The 26,154-nt window shown below is 41.0% G+C and overlaps 1 protein-coding gene and 1 pseudogene across 4 annotated transcripts in view; one reads left to right on the forward strand and one right to left on the reverse strand.

Moving 5' to 3' along the window:
- The window catches only part of megf10 (multiple EGF-like-domains 10), a 103,178-nt gene that overhangs the window by 31,562 nt on the left and 45,462 nt on the right, over window positions 1-26,154 (forward strand). For 2 of the 4 annotated variants that reach the window (XM_088355761.1, XM_088355763.1), the window contains exons 6-9: window positions 400-462; window positions 11,031-11,277; window positions 14,232-14,352; window positions 18,984-19,120. In XM_088355761.1, coding sequence (XP_088211887.1) covers window positions 400-462; window positions 11,031-11,277; window positions 14,232-14,352; window positions 18,984-19,120 — 568 coding nt within the window. The remainder of the gene's footprint in view (window positions 1-399; window positions 463-11,030; window positions 11,278-14,231; window positions 14,353-18,983; window positions 19,121-26,154) is intronic. The other 2 variants (XM_088355762.1, XM_088355764.1) reach the window with 1 other exon arrangement.
- LOC148351242 (U2 spliceosomal RNA) lies at window positions 10,040-10,163 on the reverse strand (annotated as a pseudogene).

Here is a 26,154-nt window from a genome sequence, read left to right on the forward strand (position 1 = left end):
CGGGCCAAATAATAATAATAATAATAATAATAATAATTTCCTTGTATTGTCATTCTGTGTAACAATGTACACAGAACGAAATGTCGATTGCACCTGACCCGTTGTAGCGAGCCGATGCAGGCGCAGCCAACAGAGGGCGCCGCCGACCACTTTTTAAGTCTTAGGAATGACTCGACCGGCCGCATCATTTTATGGGCTCCACGGGGGCTTAAAATGTTTGAGCGTCACGGAATAAATGGTTCGAGACTTCTTTTGTGAGAGTTCCCAGACTACACTGAGTACCACACAACAATATTGATTTAAAAGTAGTCTAGGCCTCACACACTGGGGTTCTGTAAAATAAGGACATTGTGTGTTGGACTGACGCTGCGTAACAACTATTCTTGTTGCCATTCACAGATCTCATTTGGACAGAAGTGACTCACGCAATAAAGTACACCAGTGAGCATGGCCCTTACGAAGGTTCATATCCCCAATACAACACACTGCAGCAGTCCTGTGTTTTCTCTTCGTCTTCAACCATGTAATTAAATATATAAAATAATAGAAATACGATTTAGTACTTTTCAAAATAAAGTGCTACCCTTCTTAAAATAAAAGAATGTTATTTCACTCATTTATAAGTACAGTATATAAACATATATAACACACAGACACACATATATATATATATATATATATATATATATATATATACATATATACATATATATATATATATATATATATATATATATGTGTATATATGTATATATATATATATATATATATATATATATATATATATATATATATATATATATATATATATATATATATATATATATATATGTATGTATATACTAGTATATACAACCATTAGCGCGTGTGTTTCCTCTGGGCACTCCGGTTTCCTCCCACATTCTAAAAACATGCATGTTAGGTTGATTGGCCGGTCAAAATTGGCCCTAGGTGTGAATGGGCGAGTAAATTGTCTGTGTGTGAGGATTAGCGGTGCAGATAATGGATGGATGGATATATATATATATATATATATATATATATATATATATATATATATATATATATATATATATACAGTGCATCCGGAAAGTATTCACAGCACTTTTTCCACATTTTGTTATGTTACAGCCTCATTCCAAATTGTATTAATTGAATCTCTTATCTCAAAATTCTACACAAAATACTCCATTATGACAATGTGAAAACGTTATTTTTTTTAACTTTTTTTTAATTTATTAAAAAAACCTTTGCTTAATACTTTGTTGATCCACCTTTGGGGCACATCCCAGACTCACCACATCTTCATCTGGTGAGTCTGGGGCTAGTTGATCCACCTTTGGCAGCAAATACAGCCTCAAGTCTTTTTGAATATGATCCCACAAGTTTAGCACACCTATCTTTTAGGCAGTTTTGCCCATTCTTCTTTGCAACAAGTCTAAAGCTCAACAGGTTGGATGGGAGACGTTTGTGCACAGCCATTTTCAGATCTCTCCAGAGATGTTCGATCGGATTCAAGTCTGGACTCTGGCTGGGCCACTCCAGGACATTCACAGAGTGGTTCTGAAGGCAATTTTTTGAGATCTTGGCTGTGTGCTTTGGGTCGTTGTCCTGCTGAAAAATGAACCTTCGCCCCAGCCTGAGGTCAAGAGCGCTCTGGAGCAGGTTTTCATCCAGGATATCTCTATATATTGCTGCATTCATTTTTCCTTCTATCCTGACTAGTCTGCCAGTTCCTGCTGCTGAAAAACATCCCCACAACATGATGCTGCCACCACCATGCTTCACTGTGGGGATGGTATTGGCCTGGTGATGAGCGGTGCCTGGTTTCCTCCAAACATGGCGCCTGGCATTCACACCAAAGAGTTCAATCTTTGTCTCATTAGACTAGAGAATTTTGTTTCTCATGGTCTGAGAGTCATTCAGGTGCTTTTTGGCAAATTCCAGACGGGCTTCCATGTTCCTTTTACTAAGGAGTGGCTTTCGTCTGGCCACTCTACCATACAGGCCTGATTGGTGGATTGCTGCAGAGATGGTTGTCCTTCTGGAAGGCTCTCCTCTCTCCACAGAGGAATGCTGGAGCTCTGACAGAGTGAGCATCAGGCTCTTGGTCACCTCCCTGACTAATGCCCTTCTTCCCCGATCGCTCAGTTTAGAAGGCCGGACAGCTCTAGGTAGAGTCCTGGTGGTTCCAAATGTCTTCCATTTACGAATAATGGAGGCCACTGTGCTCATTGGGACCTTCAAAGCAGCAGATTTTTTTCTGTATCCTTCCCCAGATTTGTGCCTCAAGACAATCCTTTCTCGCAGGTCTACAGACAGTTCTTTTGACTTCATGCTTGGTGTTTGTGCTCTGACATGCACACTCAACTGTGGGACCTTATATAGACCTTATATAGACAGCCTTTCCAAATCATGTCCAATCAACTGAATTTACTGCAGGTGGACTCCAATTAAGCTGTAGAAAGATCTCAAGGATGATCAGTGGAAAAATATGCACTTGAGCTCAATTTTGAGCTTCATGGCAAAGGCTGTGAATACTTATGTAAATGTGATTTCTTAGTTTTCTATTTTTAATAAATTCAAAAAAAGTAAAAAAAAAAACTTTTTCACATTGTCGTAATGGAGTATTTTGTGTAGAATTTCGAGATTAGAAATTAAATTAATACAATTTGGAATCAACAAAATGTGGAAAAAGTGAAGCGCTGTGAATACTTTCCGGATGCACTGTATATGTGTGTGTGTGTGTGTGTGTGTGTGTGTGTGTGTGTGTGTTGTGATAAAGGGCGGGGGGAATTCATAAATACCGGTAAATGAAATACTATATACGAATGGATAGGTTTGCCAAAGTATGTTCATAGGTTATGCTTATTTATATGTTATTTTTAATCCTAAACTGCAACTCACATCGACAGTGCAATCTTCTTTTTTTTCTTCAAACTCCGTGTGTGTCCTTTGTTCTGTACTAGTGAGAAAAAGTAATCCTCCTGTGAGTCTACCATACTTGGTAGAGTGCGTAATCACTAAACACATGGGAAAATACACTTTCACTCCCCTTATACTCTGAGGCCAGCCTACTCCGATCTCTTCTGTGGACTGTCTGTGACTAAAAAAAAGAAAGAAAAACGTGTGGTCATTTGAGTAAATAGGGAGCCTAAGGCGCTTAGAGTTTTGGCTTTGTTTAATCCAGGTCAGATTTCACAAGGGTTCCCCAGTTGGTGTACTTGATTGCACAAGGGCTTTATGTGTGCATCCCAGTATCTCTAATCCCCATTGACTGTCGCAGAATTGTCCGAACAAAGAACTATAATGCCTGAGGTAAAAGAAGTATTTATCAGACACGAGCATTACCAGTTGTTTTGGGGAGTTCTCATGCACCCTCATGTCAAACCCAAACACCCCCCGCAAAAATGTTAGCATTTTAAAAACTCTTTTCCTTAATAATGGACAGGATGGTCATAAATATGATGAAAAACCCGAATAAAAACAAAAAAAAAACAAAATATGAACAACGCTGCGTCACAAGTACACCACTGGCTTGAAATGGTTCAGTCTATTTGCCTACCCCAGATCTGGGTGCTTGGCACCCTCAAAGCTCTCAACCTAAAATCGCCGAGTTACTCACTTAGGTCTTTTTAGTTTTTTTCCTTTTAAACAAGCATTCAGTCAGATCACCAAATTGTTTAAGTCTATCCAATCAACAATAAATTACAAGTCTGTGTTATCAGAGGTCTGTATTCCGACAATTTTTTTGGTTGAACCCTTTGTGGATTAAAAAATAGCCTATGTATATGTGTGCGGCTACAGCCATATATACTGTGCATGCAGTACAGTAAACAGTAATCCTGCTCACAACTGCGATCAGGTGTTTTTTTAGGTCACTGGTCAAATCCAAATAGAAGAAACAAGGTCACAGAGAAAATAAAAGCACCTTAACAAAGACAGACGGAAGTTTACTTACGTGGAGGGGATTTACGTAACGGGTTCAATGTAGCCTAATATAGCGGAGTAAGAAAAAAAAAAAAAATTATAGTAATTTCAAAATACTATATGTGTTCTGCACTCTGATTGGCTAACTGTCAGTTACTTATATATATAAAACCAGTCTAAAACCAGGGTTAACAAAGTGAAACAGATGGAAGGGCCTAATGAAAAAAAAAGCTTTAAGTCGAGGGCCAGACTGATCAAATGTTTAAAATAATTAAATGACGCATAGTCTAGTTCACAGGTTCTTAACTGGCCCGTCCAATAGTTAGAAAATGTTGCTAGACATTATTATTATAAATCAAGAAATTACATGTTTGAGTTATATTTGTGAAATATCTTCCTAAATACAACTGCTACTTCTGGATTAGACTCCTCCTTTAGGATTTTACATTACACGAGAGCAGGGGTGGGCAACTATTATAGGCTGTATTGTGTTCTAAAATATGGCCAAGGGGTGGATCCTGGAGACACATGTTGGGATTTTTTAAAACAAGTTGTTGTACGTCAAAGAATTTGAAATTTTCTGAGCAGTATTCGAGTCAGTTGAATAGAGACGAATAGGTAGGTATTTGTGTTTTATATCCTTGTAATATTTATTGCACCTCACCAGCAACAGATTTATCCTACATTTGAAGTGCAACAAAAAATAAACAGTAAACAATATAATGAAATAACAATTTGCAGTAATATAAAGTAAGCTAAATAGATTAAATATAACTATCACAACCTGAGACAACTGGTCAAGTAAACATTGCCTACTTTTCAAGTTCAAGTATTTTGTTCACAGCAAAAGTCAATTTTAAAACAATATAAAGTGTTTTTCCCTCTATAGATTAAATCACAATCTCTTTAATCTCTAGTTTGACTACTACTCAAATAGACATATGCTACTGTACTTGAAGTATTTTCACACAACAAAACTAAAGTATTCTTGCCGGCTCACAGTGGGAGATGGGAACGTGGCTAGCATTCAAGTGTAGCAAACAAAGAAACAATATGCCCTGCGCACACCTGATGCCTACCGCATGCGACACTACTAGAATTCTGGCGTGTCGTCAATGACGCCGATTATAAAACATGTTTGACAATTTTGGAGCTTGTTCGCCGACTTCTTTAAGTGTGCGGGGTTGCAAGAAAAAACGAGACTTAATGCATGCGCCCTAAATACGAAACACCGCGGGGACGTCTTTGACCGGAGTTTACTTTTGTCTTCACGTAAGCCAATGGTCTGTTGTAGAAATGGGATTTCAGGTTGTTTTGGTTGTTTAATTTATATATTACCATTTATTATGTATTATTATGAATGACTTAAAATGGGACGAGGGTAATAAAGCAACTTAACACGTTAAGCCCGAAAAACACAGTAATATAAATTGAAATATTTACAATTCTACAAAGAAAAAGATAAATTACACAAGGTATAATGCAAATTCGTGAAGTAACAAAACAATGAGAATAAACCACATTGTAGCGAGTGATCACTGTTACAATAATTTCATTTCTCTAAACACCAACAATGTGGTTTCTTATGTCTTATATTTGCTGTAATATTAATTGAGGCTCAAGGTTCACAAGTTCGTTGACCACCTGGGTCTAGGGGCACATCTTCATCTGGTGAGTCTGGGGCTAGTAGAGCCCTGCACAAATGATCGTTTGGTATTTTTTCAACTTATTTCGCTTTGAAAAATAAAAGTAAAGATATTAGAGAACAGTAGCATGTCTTGATGAGTTTATTTTCTTTTGTAAAACCTGATATGGCCCCACCTCACCCAGAACCTCAAACTCAAGCAATCCCCAGGTAACTGAATTTGAGAGCACTGCTCTAAATTCACACACAGCTGTGTTCAAATTAAGATTTTAGGTGAAGGAAAAGCCTGACTTGGATATGTTTAAAAAATACTCTAAGCGTGTTTCTTTTTAATGTTGGGGATATGTCAAGTAATCTTTATTTGTATAGCCCTAAATCACGAAGAGTCTACCAATCTAAATCCCACATTTGTTCCCATGGAAGAAGAGTCATGGCAGAATGTCATAAAAATAAAAGCCTGAATCTTGTTTGGAAATACAAGACTGGTTCAAATATTTTTGTTTTAGCTTTTGTGTTGGTGTGACCAGTTCTCACTCCAGAGGCAAATTCTTTCCCTCTTTTCCAAACTGTGAAATTCCTCCATTAATCACTGCATTAGAGAACAAACAGAGTCTTAATTCTGTGGAGTAAAGCCTTCCAGCAAACATGTCTCATGGAACTTACCACTATTGTATGTCTTTGGGTTGTCAGTAAACATAAAAGTAGACATTGTGAATTCCGAAAAGATACAAAATGGTAACTGTAAAATTGCAGAAATGGGTAGAAACTAAAAATGTACATTTTAATTGGGTCCAATCTAATAGAAATTGTATAAGTTATGGAAAACCTTTTTCACTTTTGTCCAATTAGTCTCAGTCAATGTTAATCATCAGCTCAGAACCCTTTTTTGTGTATTACTTTGTTTCTTGCATCTACATCGTCATTTTTGGTTCAGTGGGTCCTGTCTCAGTTCTGGTCTTGACGGAATCGGCCCTACTATCTATCTATGTCCATCTATAGCTATATATAGATGGTGCTGCAGCCCATTCCAGCTATCTTCGGGCATATATATATATATATATATATATATATATATAAATATGGATGGCGTTATAAGAGCACTTCAGCAAAAATGTCTAAATGTAGTGGAAGCTAGAACTTTTGTTGGTGATAGGAATAAGTGGAGAGGTATTGTATAAGGATAGTAGGATGTTTAGACGCGTTTTAAGGGATGGGCAGGGCACCTGTATGATACGGCAGGGGTAAACCATTGAAAGCTGTCGGGCCCTGCTGTTGAACAGAAGCGTGTGTTGTGTCAACCTGACCCAAGTGACATTGCCACTTTCTTGTGATCCATTCATCTGGAGGGACCAACTCTTTTTTTCATTTTCTTTGTTTTGTGAATCTGTTTTTCTTGTTGTCGCTCACCCCTCTCGATGAATATGACCAGGGGCTCTACTTTGCATTACACTCCACTCCAACTGAGATTGACGTCATGTTTAGCTTCTTCCATTTTCTAATGATTGCTCCAACAGTGGGCCTTTTTTCACCAAGCTACTTGGCAATTGCTCCATCCCCTTTGTTTTTGTCTCTGGTGTCTTTAGACAGCTCATACTGATTGTATGGTGTGAACAGGTGTCTTTATGCAGCTAACGACATCAAACAGGTGCATCTGATTAAGGGTGATACATGGAGTGGAGGTGGACTTCTAATGGGCGGACTAACATGTCATTCAGGGTCAGAATTCTAGATGATACACAGGTGTTCTAATACTTATTTTCTTCACTGTATACCATACCTGTAAACCTCCACGGCTCTATGCCCGTACAAACTGTCGTATTTTCCCGTACAAAATACAAAATAATCGTACACCATTTATGTACATATTTTTTGGAATGATGCATGATGGGAAATCCCCAGGCGGCAGACGGATGCGATTGACAAATTTTCGTTTTTCCGTACAGATTTCCTTGTAAGCCGTACTTGTCTTAAAATGCATAAAAAACGTATTTTGTACGGCAAAACCGTACAAGTAGACAGGTATGGTATACACAAAGAAATAAACATATATATATAAACATTTATATATATATCCATCCATCCATCCATTATCTGCACCGCTTATCCTCAGTAGGGTCGCGGGGGTGCTGGAGCCCATCCCAGCTATCTTCGGGCAGTGGGCAGGGGACACCCTGAACTGGTTGCCAGCCAATCGCAGGGCACACAGGGACAGACAACTATATATATATATATATATATATATATATATATATATATATATATATATATATATATATATATATGCTAAAAAAGTTTTTTTTTTTTTCAAGCATTTTTGAAGGGGCGTCGCTACTGGTCAAGTAGACATTGCCTACTGTTCAAGTTCAAGTATTTTGTTCACAGCAAAAGTCAATTTTAAAACAATATAAAGTGTTTTTCCGGATTTTCACTTTTCCCGGGTGGTTTTGGTCCCCATTAACCGCGATAACCAAGGGATTACTGTATATATATATATATATATATATATATATATATATATATATATATATATATATATATATGTGTGTGTGTATGTATGTGAGTGTATGTGTGTATGTAATCAAATAATAAAAACAAAAAAAGGGGGTTGGCAGTTTACAGCTAGTGATCATCTATATCAGGGGTGGCGAACAAGTTTGACACAAAGAGCCGAAATGTTTAACTGTGAGAGTCAAAGAGCCACACCACGCACTGACCTGCCATGACAGACAGACACACACCAACACACACACAATTAAAAACATATTATTTCCCATAACGCACTCTTCTCCTTACAATACAACAAGTATTGTTCTTGTGTTGATATCAAGGAAAGTATCCACCCTCAATACACACAAAAAAACTAAACATGAAACAAGGCAAAGACCCACAAAATTGTCATTATTACCCGATTATTCTTTTTTATGAATGAAGATTAACCGCACTCCAAACTTTTCGTCAGGCAGATCCGCCATTTTTGTTTTGGTCTCGCGGTTTGGCAAACGAGATCTCGTTGCTTTACGATTTCGTCATTGTTGTGGTGCTTGTCGTTGAGTGAAGGTTAAGTATGCATACCTGTCAACCTGAACGTTTTTGGCGTACAAAGTACGTTTATTATGCATTTTAAGACGTGTACGACGTACAAGGAAATCTGTACAGAAAAACGCAAATTTGTCAATTATGGGTACCATCCGGTATACACCGACTATCACGAAACGGCAAATCAATCAAGTCAAACGAGGTCGAGTTGTGTAGTGAATTCCGTCTCTTTTTGGAGAACCGGCTTTTTCGGCTCAACTCATTAAAGAAAAAGCTCACTTGCTTTGATGCATTATATTACGAATTATGATGTTGTATAAAGAAGTTAAAAATAAAAGGAAGAGAAAAGGTTATCCCTTTATTCAGTAACTCATCTCATCTCATTAGCTGCACCGCTTATCTTCAGTAGGGTCGCGGGGGTGCTGGAGCCCAATCATAGCAATCATCGGGCAGTGGGCAGGGGACACCCTGAACTGGTTGCCAACCAATCGCAGGGCACACAGGGACAGACAACTCGCTCGTTCATTCACACCTAGGGACAATTTGGACTGGCCTATCCACCTGAAATGAATGTCTTTGGAATGTGGGAGGAAACCGGAGTGCCCGGAGGAAACCCACGCAAGCACGGAGAGAACATACAAACTCCGCACAGGAAGTCCGGTAGCTGGATTTGAACCCACACAGGAGGTTCCCAAGACCTCAGAACTGTGCCGTTCACGCGCTGACCACTGCGCCGCCATGCTGCCCTTTATTCAGTATATTACCAACAATAATTTAATGCAGAAAATGAATTAATAATTTGAATAAGAAAATGTAGTATTCTACTTAATTATATTTGCATGTAATTTTTCCTTTTACAATGAACGTCCAAGCTATTTTATTTTTGAACTTTTTTTAATAATAAACCCCATTCATGACGAGCAACTCAGTGTCTCACAACAAAATGTTCATTAACAATATATATGATATACGGAAACACATGTACAATATAACATGTTAAAGTACTTAAATAAACACGTTTGAAAAAAAATATGGTGTAAGATTTTTTTGTATTTTGTAAGGGCAAATACGATAGTTTGTAAGGGCATGGAGCCGTGAAGGTTGACAGGTATGAGTATGCCTCCGAATAAACAGTTAGTATTAGGGGACAATCAACACAAAATTGGTAACTTCTTCAGTGTCAGTAATAAGTCAAAACATAATGCAGAAAGTGATAACAACGGCAATAATTCCGGCACGAAAAAACGGCAGAGAAATTCTTCAGAGGGGAGGGATTTTGTAAGGTTTATTGTTCTATATTCTTTATCAATTATCCATTATTCGTTATCGGTCAAATCATAATACGCTACAAAGCCAAGGGGCCGAGATACTTGCTCTCAGCCAAGAGGCTGAGTCAAGGTCCTAGCCACTGAGCCAAGCAGTGATCAATGCGAATGCACCATTCCCGGAGGTACTGCAATACCGGGCCGATGCGTGGAGTGGACAGAGCAAGCTCTTATACCATCTCCCGATTGCAAAAATCAAACTTACAGCATTGCTGTATTTTGGGGATTCTTATGTCAGCACACGGCATTGCTGTATTTTGGGCACTCATTCACAATTGTAGCATCATGGATGGTGCACAAAGTCTGCCGTGTTTCTATCAATTACAGCATTTATTTCCTTAACAGACGTGTTGAAGCGAACGATTCGACGAAAGAAAATAAACAAAAGAATACTCCTAGCAAGAAAAGGACTTTTATGCCAAAATGGACCAAATTATATTCCTGGTGACGCTATGAGGAGGATGATAATGGATTGGACCTTGAGAAGCATTACAACTGTGGTGGGATAGCAAACCCACGAAGAATATATGAACTGAAAAATCTGAAGTGATAACTGCGTTGTATTACCAATTAACTGTGATGATTAAAAGTGCATGAATATATAGACTTATATTTCAGCAATATTATTTTGTATAATGTACAATATTTTTGTGAACTGAAAAATCAGAAGTGATAACTGCTTTGTATTACCAATTAACTGTGATGATTAAAACTGAATGAATATATGGATTTTCATTTATATTATATATTTGTCGCCGATTTACAATTTCAACCTCGATAACACTAAATTTTGGGGACCCATAGATCTCTGTTGGGACCCATAGATTTTTGAGCATGCGAGTCCCCGGGAGCCATCACTTTTCAGAGGTAAAATGAGCACTGTGTATGCGTCCATCTAAGCACAGAAAAGGTTTGTATATTTTTAAAATTTTTAATCCAGATCCAGATTTACTCATGGAAAGAGCCATATCTGGCTCACGACCCCTGAATTAGAGTACTTGTTACTGAGAAAAGTGATTGTCCAGGAACGCGTTTTAAAGAAACCCCAACACTGTTCATAAGTTAGTCATGTATTTTTTTGCTATGTTTCTCAGCTTGTGACAATGATCACTGGGGTCCACACTGCAGTAACAGATGTCAGTGCCAAAACAACGCTTTATGCAACCCAATTACCGGAGCCTGCATCTGCACTCCTGGATATAGAGGATGGCGTTGTGAGCAAGTCTGCGAGATGGGCAGCTACGGTAATGGATGTGAACAGAAATGTCATTGCCAAAACGGGGCTGATTGTCACCACATGTCAGGAGAATGCAAGTGTTCACCAGGATACACTGGAGTTTTGTAAGTCTGATTATTAAAACATGTTTTTTGTGTCTACTGCAACAAAGTTATAACTTAGACCTGTGGTCGGCAACCTTTTCTGTATCACAGACCATTTTAATTACCATTTTCTCCATAACAACATTAGCAATAATAACAATAACAACAAGAATAGTAATAAGACCAAATACTATATGTAAACACTGGACCACTAGGAATCTAGAATGTAGCTGATAAAAACTAAATAAAATGACAAGATCGGTATTAAGAACTGTGGTATTTTCTCTGTAGTAATAATAATGATTAGAATCTTGAACGTAAATCCACGGTGTAATGTGCAACTTTGTTACAGGTTTCCTTGTAACGTCCCACCAAGAAAAATACATCACATGAACAATATCGGTTCCACACAACACAACATGATACGGTAGCTATGGTAAACAAAGTGGCTCCCAAAGTGGGGTCCACAGACCCTCAGAGAGTGAAAAACATCTTTCCAGGGGGGTCCGTGACACAGTGTCTGAGACTGAGTAATAATAAAATATTTTTCTGAAGAAAACATTTTTTTTTTGTCAAATATCGTAACTATCCTATTTTGAGCCCACCCCAGATGAGTGGTTCAGGCAGCATCATGGCCGTGCCCAGCCCTACTGAGCCAATAGCTTAGCGGAGAGAGAGAGAGAAACGAGAGAGATATCAGGTGCCACAAGAAAAAGGAGTGAACTTGACTTTATTGTGGTCTGTGCTGCACGTATTGATTTGAAATGTTTCCAGTGTTGAACTATGTTTTGATTTATTTGGCAAAATTAAAACGCTTAAGAATTTGAGCTAATAAAATGGAGCATTTCTTTGTTAAAAAATGGCAAAGATGTGTCCATCAGTACATTTTTGGCAAAAGTTGAGGTTGGGAGACCAGGAGCTTTTTGAGGGCCTCACTTGGGGTCCAGGCCAAGCTTGCCTTTAATAACCTGTGGCTTAAACATAAATTCAAAATAAGACACAACACAAAAACAGAGTGCATGGAAATGCTCGCTAATCAAAGCAGCACTTAATTAGTGGGAGCCCTGAGCTTTTTTTTGCTGCAACAAAAAAGTCACATCTTGGTGTTATGAGCGTCAATGATATGCAAAGTGTGCTACTTAGGGCCAGTCTGCGTCACTGCAGAAATCCCAGCTTCTTATAGTAAATGATAAATGGAAAAGGGGCTTCTCAGTGCTGTTGTGGCGATATTGGGGTATTCTGCCATGACTTTCATCCAGAACAACGGCAGACTTGATGTCTCAATGTTTGAGTCCCTTATTATTTGTTGATTTTCACACATCATGATGCTGGATTCATCCAGTTTGTTCACAAATAGGTTGTGGATCCAAAGAGCTTTCTCTTTCTATTTTGTCTCTTATTTGGACAGTTTCCCCTTTGAAAGGAAACTTTCTGAAGATGTTTGTTTTTTGCTCTTTTTTTTCTAGTTTGGAATTCAATTTTGTAGGATGTATCACGTGAAGTGTGGTGCTGTAGCTTTGACGTGTTAGGGTCTAACACACCTCCTAGGGCCCCACCCGAGGTTTGAAATGGGCACAGGTGTGTCCAATTATCACACACAAGTGCCCAATTATCCTGAACCCTTTAAAAGGACATTTTCATCAGCAAACTTTGTTGGTTCATTATCCTTTCATTTTACCACCAATACCACGCCAGTTGTGTTAATGTTTGTTTCTGGTTTTCTTTGTGACTTTGCTCATTGCAGTTTCCATTTCCAGTTTCATTGTTTCTTGTTTGCACTTTATGAGGTTTTATTTTGATATGTAATTTGTTTTGTTGCCCCCTGTTTATTTGTTACTTTGGGCCAGGTTTTGTTATTAAATACCAACAATGTTTTGGGAAACCCTTGTTTTCAGTTCCTGTCACTGCCAGATGGGTCCATCATTCCCCTGTTAGGGTTTGACATAACTCCCACAAGAGGGCCCCAACTGCGGTTTGAAATGGATTCAGTTGTGTGGTAATAGGACACACCTTTGCTCCAGTTTTCTTAACCCTTTAATAAGGACATCAACAAACTGTTTTGGGTCATTGTCCCTTTATTCCATCACCACGCCATTTTTGTTTGTGTTTCTTACTTACTTTCTTTGTTACTTTGTTAATTACAGTTTCAGTTCCAGTTCGACCATTGTTTCTAGTTTAAACTTAATGCTTTGTGCCTACTTCTTTGTGTGCTACTTTGGTACTGATTTGTTATTTGATACAATCCCATGGGCTGATACCGGTCTGTGGCCCAGTGGTTGCCGACCACTGACTTAGATGGATCAACCAAAGTTACAAAAATAAGCTATGTTTTCTTATATTGGTTATTGTGATACAAAAAGTGCTTGTCGCAAAAGATTTGTTTGAACATTGGGAAACTGTTCAGCACACATGCCGCACATGACTTCTTCCAGCCTGATGTAGCATTACCATTGATAATGTTATTAGAGCAAGACAGCTGCAGTTTTCAAGGCCAAGAACTGCAGCTGGATTTCAACAAGTAAAGGCCCTACAGCATTACATAAAAAATGTAATATGTATCATCTACCACATACCCTTATCTAATGGCAGCAATGTCGTATTTTAAGAAAGTCTTCAGGGTTTTGCTATTGTTGGAAAAAAACGCTATCATTATAAAAAGGCCATAAAATCGCATTTAAACTTAAGTGTGTCAAGTTAATTCCTAAAACAGCATTTTCACACAAGGACTTGTTTGATAATACCAAGTAGAAAAATTGATTTGAGAAAGTTGTTATCTGATGACGACATGTGGTTAGTGAGTCTCATAGTAAAAAAAAAAAACAGGGTTTGAATCTTGACTTTTTTTGCCAAGTACTTCGGGTACTTCCAATCACACAGTCCAGACAAAATTGCGACCTTTTTTTTTCAAGGAGATGATTTTACCTTTTAATGGGTGTTTAAGTTATGTACATAAACATTGATGTGTTTGTCCTCAGTTGTGAGGATGGATGTCCTCCAGGTAAACATGGCCAACAGTGTGAAGAGAGATGTCCCTGTCAGAATGGCGGTGTTTGTCACCATGTATCCGGAAAGTGCACTTGTCCAGCAGGATGGATGGTAGGTTCACATTTTTCAAATTCTTTTTCAAGACCAAAAAATACCGGTTTCTTAACCTATCTCTCTGAGGCTGCTTTTTAGGGTAGGGGTTTGCTCCCCCATATGAAACGAATATACCTGGTTTCCATGGTTACCAATAGCAGTATCAGGTACAGCATCTTCATCATATGGTTGCTGCTGTTGTTGGTGTGAAGCAGGGTGCGGGAACCTATGGCACGCGAGGCAGATATGTCTCTTTTCATTAGTACATATGGCTCGGAGATAAAATTCTACACATGAAATTCTCATCTATAGCATTCCAATTCTGATATGCACAGTCTAGTGCACGCATAGCCAATGTAGCGCTACAGTTTACAGTCAAGGTGTCACACCAACAGACCCTGTTTTGGCCTTAGGGTTGGGGTTAGGGTCCTTTATATGAAAGCTCATTAAACAATTTAGGTTTTTGATGAAAATCCACAGATCAGACACCCAGAAACGCCAGCCATGCACGCAGAGCAATTTGATTTGGTGAGCTTTAGGGGTGGCACTTCTTTCTGCTAAGCACCGTTTGCACCTTAGCTAAATCTGCCAGTACCTTCGTTTGGGGCATTTTAACAAAAGAACTCTGCTTGCACGTTGGTTTGAAACCATTATTTATGGAAAAAAATGACGGTCAAATTGAGCCTAAATGATCTTAAGTAATAGCAGGAGGGAGACAAGTTTAAAATGCTCCCTTTGTCTGATATGGGACACAGGTTCTAACATTGTTCTTATTTTGTAAATTTTATTAACTCATCTAACATCACGCAGTGAAAAACAATGCACTGAAAATTTTGCTTTTATCTGGAGAGTGGGTTTAGCAATTTTGTTAAAAATCGGGGATGGGTCTTTTGCTGGGTCATCCTCACATCTTGGGGGGTCACATGGAGAGGCATGTAATCACTTGCTTGGTTGTTTGCGTGTACACACACATTATTAAAGACTTTGTGTCTTTTGTCATATAAGAATAGGGGTTAGAACTAGAGGTAAGATCGGGCCAAAAAAAAGCACCCGAGCCCGACGCAGGCCCGAGGGGTATTAAACACGACCCGGACCGAGCCCGACTAATTAACTGGATTTGCTGGCCCGGCCCGAAAGGGGCCCGAAATTACATATTTTATTCATAAGGAGGGGTGATTTATGATAACAAATTAAACTCTGCCTTTTGTTACAACATCTAGGCCTAAGTTATATAAAACTGTATAAACATTTACATCTTTTATATTTCTGTGTCTGCACTGCAGATGTTACATTAAGCGACAATCTGTCATTGACGGTTTTTTTTTTTGAGGTAGCGAAAACATTTAAGGGCGTCCGTCATTTTGACGACTTGATCATTGGGCCATAATCCACAGCAGCAGTAGTAGTACGTCCTTAAGATTTTAGCGCAGCACTTTCATTGGGGGGGTGTTGACGTGTTGTGCCCTTTTCCGACTCCTATGCAAATTCCCCCCCCCTGATCGTATTCTATATAAAACGCTTATTAAAACAATAAAGCGAGCTAATTATAATAATTGGGAGATCCTAGTCTATATAACGCGTTTATTTAAACAATAAAGCGTGATTTTATTCTGCAAATTGCGTTTTTTAACGCGGATGAAAATGTCACCAACGTCAATGTACGCTTCCGACAAAAGCGATCGTATTCTATATAAAACGCTTATTAAAACAATAAAGCGAGCTAATTATAACAATTGGGAGATCCTAGTCTATATAACGCGTTTATTTAAACAATAAAGCGCGATTGTATTCTACAAATTGCGTTTTTTAACGCGGATGAAAATGTCACCAACGTCAATGTACGCTTCCGACAAAAGCGATCGTATTCTATATAATACGCTTTAAAACAAAATAAAGCGAGCTAATTATAATAATTGGGAGATTCTAGTCTATATAACGCGTTTATTTAAACAATAAAGCGCGATCGTATTTTACAAAATGCGTTTGTTAATGCGGATGGAAAAGTCACCAACGTCACTGTACGCTTCCGACAAAAGCGATCGTATTCTATATAAAACGCTTATTAAAACAATAAAGCGAGCTAATTATAACAATTGGGAGATCCTAGTCCTAGTCCTAATTAATTAAAAAAAAAAAAAAAAAAAAAAAAAAGCAGGACTGAACCCGACCCGACCCGACCGTATGACTGACATTTCAGGCCCGACCCGGCCCGAAATTGCCTCGGGTTCGGGTTCGGGCTCGGGCCATAAATCTTAGGTCTAGTTAGAACCCAGACTTAAACCCTTCTGGAGGGACAAAAAACATAGCAGTGAAAACAAATATATGGCTTTTGCTACCACTGATTACTTCCATCTTACTCTATGCTTGAGATACAGACTGACAGCAAAGTTGGAAAAATAACTCCAGGCCATGGAGATGTAAGAAGAAACTCCTCTAGGGTTTGTATGGGTGCTTGAAATGCTTGGAAAAGTATAGAATTACCAGTCTTGGGCAAGCCCTCACTCAGACATTTTATTCTGTAGAAAAAAACTCGGATCACAAACATTGAAATGAAATGAAATGAAAATGAAATGATCTGCATTTATATAGCGCTTTTCAAGTCAATGACTTCCCAAAGCGCTTTACATTGTGCTTCACATTTCCCAATAGCGGCCATGATCTGTGCAGCCATGTAAGGCTGCTAACCTGCTTATTGGGGGTATTGGGGGTTCAGTGTCTTACCCAAGGACACTTCGGCATGTAACACGGACAAGCCGGGATTCGAACTGGGATCCCTTAATCCTAAAACGATCGCTCTACCTCCTGAGCTACTGCCGCCCCAATTCCAAAGTGCACCATATTGTCATTCAGAAAATATGGAATCACTCAAGTCTGTGGAAAGAAATTTAGAAACATTGCATTTTGAGTATAAAATAAGGACACACACAGGGATGGGGGCAATTGCGTTGTCACCAGCTGGGATTCGGTGGGTCGGCACTGTCAAATGTTAAAAACAGTGCAGTTATCACACCTTGAAGGGCCCCTGGACTAAGGGAATTATCAAGAATCATGGCTCCAACGACAGCGATGTCTCTTGAGACCAGACAGGATCGTCAAACTTCTTGATGAAGGTAACTACTCGTATGGTTGCCAAAAATGTGGGCTGTTCAGAGTCAGCTGTATCAAAGATTTGGACCAAGTAAAAACAGCATGGGAAGGATGTTAAAGTCAGGCATGGTAGGCCAAGGAAGCTAAGTAGGCGTCAAGACAAACAGCTAAAGGCCATATGTCATGAAAACAGAAAATGCACAAGACTGATAAAGAGGAAGTTTGTGTCAACGTATGTGACAGAACTGCAAAATCTCTAAAGGAAACAGGATTTTCATATAGGAAAGCTAAAAGGAATCTATAGCTGATGCCTAATCTCAAAACTGTCATGATTACTGATGCGAGGCACCTGAGCCTGCTCCTTTGGCGCCAACTGCCTCGTACGCTGATTGTCTACCTGTCACTTTTTATACCCCTGTCAGTCCGTCTGCGAACCTCAGCTACACTAGGCAAACTTTTCGACCCAGACTCTCTCCTGTTCTGATTCCCGTCTGCTTCCCGGCTCCGACCCCTTTTCTGATCTCGACCACAATTTTTGCTCCCCTGTCCCGGCTACTGATATGTTTTTTCCGCCCTCGACACCGGCATGGCTCGCCACGGAAATACCACTTCCGCGTCAGACCAACCTCCTCCCAGCGACCAGCGATCTCCGGATCGTGTGTACTATCGTTTCCCTTCTTCCCAATAAGACTAAGAGAAACGCATGCAAGTGGGTCCTGTCTCCGTTCTGGTCACACAAAACAACCAAGACCGCATTGGGCTAAGGAAAGGCAATCATGGACTGTGGATGACTTGATGAAGGTTTTCTTCAGTGATGAGTCACAAATCTACACTTGACAAGGTGATGATGCTAGAACTTTTTTTTGGTGCTGTTGCGGTGAGAGTTACAGAGGAAAATATCCAAATTACCACAGTCCTTAATGATATGGGGCTGCATTTCAGGGAACGGCACTCGGGAGACGGCTGTGGTCAAATCTGCAATAAACGCACAAGTTGACATTGCCATTTTCAAAAGCTTTCTTATTCAGTCAATTGATAAAATGTTTGGGGATGATGAACTCATTTTCCAAGTTGACAATACATCATGCCACAGAGAAAATACTGTGAAAGCATTTCTTCGAGAAAGACGCATCCAGTCAGCGCCATGGCCTGCAAATAGCCCAGATCTCAACCCAATTAAAAAACTGTGGTGGGAATTGAAAATAATTGTCCACCTGCAAAGATGATCTGGCAACTGCAATCAAAAAGAGTTGGCACCGGATTTATGAAGAATACTGTTTGTCACTCATCACGTCTATGCCTCAAAGAATGCAAGCTGTCATAAAAGCCAAAGGTGGTGCAAATAAATACTAGTGAAATGTTTTGATTATTTCTTTGCCGTTTTTTTATGATTCCATACTTTTTCCTCAGAAGAATTATTCCATATTTTCCCTTGTGCTTGGTCTATAAAAGTAGCATTAATTACACTGTCATCTCATGGATAAATATTTCATTAGGTAAAATTGTATTTTCATAAATGTAATAGTTAATGTTCGTCACTCAAAAAATCGTTTGTTTCGTAGGGGACAGTATGTGGACAGCCTTGCCCAGAAGGAAGATTTGGGCCAAACTGTTCCCAAGAATGCCAATGTCACAACAATGCCTTATGCAACTCATCTACTGGACAGTGTATCTGCAACCCTGGATATACAGGAGACAGGTAAGACTTAAACCTGAAAATGACGATCAATCTGAAACAAGATACAGTGGGACCTCGGTTATCGCAGTTAATGGGGGACCAAAACCACCCGCGATAAGTGAAAAGTGAAAATCCGCGAAGTAGCGGCGCGCCTTCAAAAAAATAAAATAAAAAAATCTCATCTTATCTCATTATTTGCACCACTTATCCTTATTAGCGTCGCTGGGGTGCTGGAGCCCATCCCAGCCATCTCCGGGCAGTGGGCAGGGGACACCCTGAACTGGTTGCTAGCCAATCGCAGCTGCAAATCACATTAGTTTTCGCAGCTAGCTGCGTTCTTCATCGACGCACGAGCTGATTGATCCACCGCTAAGAGCGATTTTACGTCCGCCCGGGACGATCAGAGACAAATTCACGACAGGGTTTATACTTGTACCGCACCGCAGGTGCCGTTCGGTCGCTCCCACGAGCAAGCCCCATAACCTACGGCGCGGGTACTTTCGGGCGCGCTACGCACGATACCTACACTGTTACGGGGGTCCCGCGCACGTCCGCTCCCTTTCGCCGGGCGCGCGCGGACGGCCGCCTGTCGTCGCGCCGCGCTACTGGGGTCGTCGGACGAGCGGGCTCCCCCCAGTTTCGGGGGTAGCCCGATCACGCCCGCCGCCTTTTCTCGCATCGCGCCGCGTCCGCCGCGTCCGCCGCACTTTTTTTTTTTTAACCATTACAGACCGTGAAGCTCTGAAGACGCGAACGTCGAACCGCGAAGTAGCGAGGTCCCGCTGTACCAGAAAATTATCAAGTTACTCACTCAATTATGTCACCTGTCACCTGGCTGTCATGAAATTCGAGGATAGTACGCAGCCATGGCCCCCTCCGATCCGCGATAGTCTAGTTCAGGGGTCGGGAACCTTTTTGACTCAGAGAGCCATAAAAGCACAATTTTTGGAAATGTGTTTCAGTGAGAGCCATATAATATATCTTAAGACTGAATTCAATTAAATGTGAGCATAACAAGCGTCTTAATTTATTATTTTAAATAATGATGTTATAATACTCACCATTAATGCGTCTTCTGGTGCTGCATGGATTTGCTGATGGTTTTGTAGTCTGGTTGGTACTTGGTGAGTTAAAGCTTCATGCAGGCATTGACGCCTTCATCCGTTAAATGTGATCGTAGGTTGGACTTGATGTTTTTGAGATGTGAAAATGACTGCTCACATGAATACGTCGATCCAAACATTGTCAATACACCAATACTCACACGCCTCAGTGTGGGGTATGTGACTGGAAGCGCGTTCCAAGCTTTGAGAATCAGCTCGTCTTTGGATTGAAGTTTGTCCAGTTCTGTCCTCATGTGCTTGCTCGCCAACTCCGCTTTCTGTCGTGCAATTCTTTCCAATTCTTCATTCAGTGATTTGAACTTGCTCATCCTCATCTCTGAGGCCTTCAGGTCAGCCACTTCTGCTTCAAAATCTACAAGGGAGACATCAGGAATGCAACTCAGGTCGGCTGTGTTCAGTGAACACTCGTTTGCATGGGTGGTGAACTTAATAAGACCACAGTGCTCACGAAATTCTCCAAAGTGCGCTTTGAACGACTGGAGGAGACCGGATGTGAAGCCAGCTAGCTGGTGGAGATGTTTTGAGCGGGCTCACTTGTTGTGTATGCCTCTGTAAACTCTGTTTTTCGAAATGTAGTAAGCGACCTGTTTCAAAATCCTTGATCAAGAGCTCCAGCTTGTTTTCAAAAGCAAACACAACGTGTTGAAGGAATAACACTGTATTTCCAACGCCTTGCACTTTAACGTTGAGCTGGTTTAGATGTTCGGTAATATCGACGAGATAATAAAACTTGAGGAGCCACTCAGTTTTCGCTACCTCAGGATGCTCGTTGCCTTTCGTTTCAAGAAAAATCCGTATTTCGTTGAGGCAAGCCGTAAAACGGCTGAGCACCTTTCCTCTTGACAACCAGCGCACATTGCTCTGCAAAAGCAGACCGTGCAAAGGGGGCATGGCGTGTGTCGAAGTGCCGCTTAACATTCGACTGTTTCATCGATGCAATTTTGTCATAGCAAATTAGGCATACCTCTTCACAAAGGCAAATTCTTCGGGCTGTTCGTCCTGAAATGTACGATATTCATCATCTTTTTTTCGTTTCGCCATCTTCTCCGTCGAAGAGTTAGCGTTGAGCTAATGACCAACGGCCAAGTGCCAATGGACGCAAAAGGGGGCGTGTACCTGTGCCCCTCAGTAACGGCCAACATCAGGTATTATCATCCAATTAAAATAGACAATCGCTCGTGCAACTGCAACTCTGCACAAGACATGATCAATAGAAAATCGATGGATGCATTTAAGCAAACGATAATTTTTTTAAACCCAAATCTGCGAGCCAGATTTGCGAGCCATATGTTATCATCAAAAGAGCCATATCTGGCTCGCGAGCCATAGGTTCCCGACCCCTGGTCTAGTTAATCCATCCATCCATTCATTATCTGTACTGATTACCATCAGTAGGGTCGCAGGGGTTCTGGAGCCCATCCTCGGGCAGTGGGCAGGGGACACACTAAACTGGTTGACAGCCAGTTCAGCCTGTTGCAAGGCACATAGAGACATACAACTCACTCGCTGATTCACACCCAGTGACAATTTGAACCGGCCAATTAACCTGTCATGCATGTTTTTGGAATGTGAGAATAAACCCATGCAGGCACGGGGAGAACATGCAAAGGCCACACGAGGAGGTTGCGGTAGCTGGACTTAAATTCTGAACTATATAGCATGGGTCTACAACCTGGTGCCCTTGAGCACCTGGGGTGTTCCCTGAGGACACCTGGGGTGCCCGCCTGTTCTGAAAATACCCCACCAGGGCTGGGTCATCAAGATTTTGTAGTTAATTTTTTTTTTTGTGGTTGAATGAGTCGAATTACCCCACTTCCTACTTGTCTCTTTCCTTCTGTCCCTTTTTCTTTCTTTACTTCTTAACTTCTTTCCCTCTTTCCTTCTTTCCTTCTTTTTATATTTCTCTCTTTTTTCTATATCTCTGTGTCTTTTACTCTCTTAATTTATCTTTATATTTACCTTTATTAATTTTTATCTTTATTCTCTTATATATATATATATATATATATATATATTTATGCAGCACGGCGGCGCAGTGGTTAGCGCGTGTGCGGCACAGTTCTGAGGTTGTGGGTTCAAATCCAGCTCCCGGCCTTACTGTGCGGAGTTTGTATGTTCTCCCCGTGCTTGCGTGGGTTTCCTCCGGGCACGCCGGTTGCCTCCCACATTCCAAAGACATGCATTTCAGGTGGATTGGCCGGTCCAAATTGTCCCCAGGTGTGAATGAGCGAGTGAGTTGTCTGTCCCAGTGTGCCCTGCGATTAGCTGGCAACCAGTTCAGGGTGTCCCCCTGCCCTCTGCCCGATGATTGCTGGGATGGGCTCCAGCACCCCCGCGACCCTGAGGATAAGCGGTGCAGCTGATGAGATGATATACAGGACTGTCTCAGAAAATTAGAATATTGTGATAAAGTTCTTTATTTTCTGTAATGCAATTAAAAAAACAAAAATGTCATACATTCTGGATTCATTACACATCAACTGAACTATTTCAAGCCTTTTATTATTTGAATATTGCTGAATTTGGCTTACAGCTTAAGAAAACTCAAAAATCCTATCTCAAAATATTAGAATATCATGAAAAAGTATACAAGTAGGCTATTCAACTAATCACCTGAATCATCTAATTAACTCGAAACACCTTGCGAGGGTTTCCTGAGCCTTAAAAACACTCAGCTTGGTTCAGTAAACTAAATCACAAGTATGGGGAAGACTGCTGATCCTGACTACTGTCCAGAGGACCATCATTGATACCCTCCATCAGGAGGGTAAGACACAAAAAGAAATTTCTCAAAGAGCAGGCTGTTCACAGAGTGCAGTTTCAAAGCATATCCACAAAAAGTCTGTTGGAAGGGAAAAATGTGGCCGGAAACGCTGCACAACCAAGAGAGATGACCGCAGCCTTAACAAAATTGTGAAAAGGAGCCGCTTCCAGAATTTGGGGGAGCTTCAAAGACAGTGGGCTGAAGCTGGAGTCCAGGTATCAAAAGCCACAGTTCACAGACGTGTCCGGGAAATGGGCTACAATAGCCGTATTCCCATGGTCAAGCCACTTCTGAACTCAAGACAACGGAAGAAGCGTCTGACTTGGGCTATGGAGAAGAAGCACTGGACAGTTGCAGAGTGGTCCAAAGTCCTCTTTTCAGACGAAAGCAAGTTTTGCATTTCATTTGGAAGTCAAGGCGCCAGAGTCTGGAGAAAGGCTGGAGAGGAGCAAAATCCAAGTTGCTTGAAATCCAGTGTGAAGTTCCCACAGTCAGCAATGGTTTGGGGAGCCATGTCAGCTGCTGGTGTTGGTCCACTGTGTTTCATCAAGTCCAGAGTAAATGCAACTGTGTACCAAGAGATTTTAGAGCACTACATGCTTCCATCTGCTGAAAAGCTCTATGGAGATGAGGATTTCATTTTCCAGCATGATCTGGCACCTGCCCACAGTGCCAAAACCACCAGTAACTGGTGCACTGACCATGGCATCACTGTCCTTGATTGGCCTGCTAATTCCCCTGACCTGAACCCCATCGAGAATTTGTGGGGTATAGTTAAGAAGAAGATGAAAAACACCAGACCTACAAAGCATCCTGGGCATCAATAACACCTCAGCAATGCCACAGGCTGATTGCCTCCATGCCACGCCGGATTGATGCAGTAATCCGTGCAAAAGGATTCCCAACCAAGTACTGAGTGCATCAATGGACATTTTCAAATGTTTGATTTAATTTTGCTGTTATAAAATTATTTTTTTACTTGGTCTGAGGAAGTATTCTAATATTTTGAGATAGGATTTTTGAGTTTTTTTCAGCTGTAAGCCAAAAACAGCAATATTCAAATAATAAAAGGCTTGAAATAGTTCAGTTCATTCAGTTCATTTTTGTTTTTTTAATTGCATTACAGAAAATAAAGAACTTTATCACAATATTCTAATTTTCTGAGATAGTCCTGTATATATATATATATATATATATATATATATATATATATATATACTGAGGAGTTCAAGGTGGCACGTACTAGAGAGGCTCTTCAGTACAGGGATTCCAAGGACAGCAAGGTGTCATTAGCTGGGGTTGAAGTAAGAACCGGAACGAAGTGGAGAGCTCAGAAGGAGGTGGAGGTGGCAGAGTCATGATTGAGGCAGAAGACTCTGGTTGGGGTCCTGACATTGGGGAGAGCAGATCTGGGCTTCTTTCCAAAGACCAAAGTGAGTCAAGCCCAAGGGAACACCATCTTCTCCAGGAAGGGGTCTGAGCAGGTATGGAGGAAGAGCGTGTGAGCAGGGCAGTCAGACTCCGGAAGCAAGGAGCATGGACAAGGTGGGAGAACACATTACAGTGCAAAGTGACCTAGTCGAACATCATGCAAGCAGACTTCCACCGTGTCTGGTTTCTTGTGCAGGCAGTTTACGATGAACTACCAAGCCCAGCGAACCTTCATGTGTAGGGAAAGAGTGAAACACCCTCCTGCCCCCTTTGCTCTGGAAGAGGCTCCTTGGAACACCTCCTCAGCAGCTGCCCAAAAGGCTCTGGTTGTTATCGCTGGCGCCATGACCAGGCTCTGAAAGCAGTTGCTGAGTGCATTGCCCTAGCAGTCAACAGGGGCAAACACCATCAAGCCACAAGCAAGGCAATCAATTTCAAAGGCAGGGGAGAAACCCAGGGCTTGTGCACAAACAACATCTGGACCCCTCCACATTTCCTCTGATTGGCAGTTGCATGTCGACCTTGGGAAACAACTAAGGTTCCCCCAGCTTATATCAGCAACATCGCTACGACCAGACATGATAATTACCTCCAAGACTTCGAAACACCTGATCATGCTGGAGCTCACAGTCCCGTGGGAAGAGCGCATTGAGGAAGCCAATAAAAGGAAGCGCGAAGTACCAAGAGCTGGTGGAGGAGTGCAGGGGCAGGGGCTGGAAAGTTTTCTTTAAGCCAATATAGGTCGGCTGTAGGGGTTTTGCTGGACGATCCTACTGCAAAGTCCTAGGACGGTTGGGTGTGACAGGGGCAGCCATTAAATCCGCTAGTGAAGCTGCAGAAAAAGCCAGCAGGTGGCTTTGGCTCAAAAGGGCAGATCCGTGGACTGCTACTGGGACGCAAGTTGAGGCCTGATCAACCTCGGCTGGGTCACCTGGGCGAGAGTGTCTGACGTAGCGAGACCCGAAACACTCAATGAACTCAGGATACATCACTGGCGATAGAATAGAATAGAATATACCTTTATTGTCATTGTTACAAAATGGGTTAACATGTTGTGACAACAAAATTGGGCATGACACTCCAGTATCACACATTCACAGTGAGGTAAAGAAACCAAGAAGATAAGGTGTGTGTTTAGGGTGGTAATGGCTCTGGGGAAGAAACTGTCTCTGAGTTTGTTTTTGTTTTGTGTGACCTGTAGCACTTGCCGGAAGGCAGCAGGTCAGAGAGGTGGTGGCCGGGGGTGAGAAAAGTCCTTGATGATGTTTTCTGCTCTGCTGAGGTAGCGAGAGCAGGCAATGTCCTCCAGAGTGGGCAGAGAGCAACCGACGATTTTCTGGGCTGTTTTGATGACCATCTAGAGCGTTTTCCTATCAGCTGCTGTGCAGCCAGCATACTACTCGGAAGCGCTTGTCGGTGTGGTCGCCTTCTTAGCTTCTCCGCTAGGCTTCCACGAGATGCGTCCCAGTTGCATCCAGGAGATATTTCTTTCAAAATGCATTGTCAACTTTGAATTTTTTTTTTTTTTTTTTTTTTTTTTTTGTATGTGTATGTATTTATCAAGGGTCTCCAACATGGTGCCCAATAAGGACAGTTGAGGTGCTCGCTGACCTGTTCTGAAAATAACTCACCGGTGCTGAGCCATTGTGATTTTCTAGTAAAATATTTTTGTTATTGGTTGACTCAGTCTATTTAACCCTATTTTAATAGTCAAACTGGTAATAACATAGTAACAA

The sequence above is a fragment of the Urocampus carinirostris genome, chromosome 16 (genome assembly GCF_059441175.1).
Source record: "Urocampus carinirostris isolate Australia breed hairy pipefish chromosome 16, RoL_Ucar_1.0, whole genome shotgun sequence".
Classification (NCBI taxonomy): domain Eukaryota; kingdom Metazoa; phylum Chordata; class Actinopteri; order Syngnathiformes; family Syngnathidae; genus Urocampus; species Urocampus carinirostris.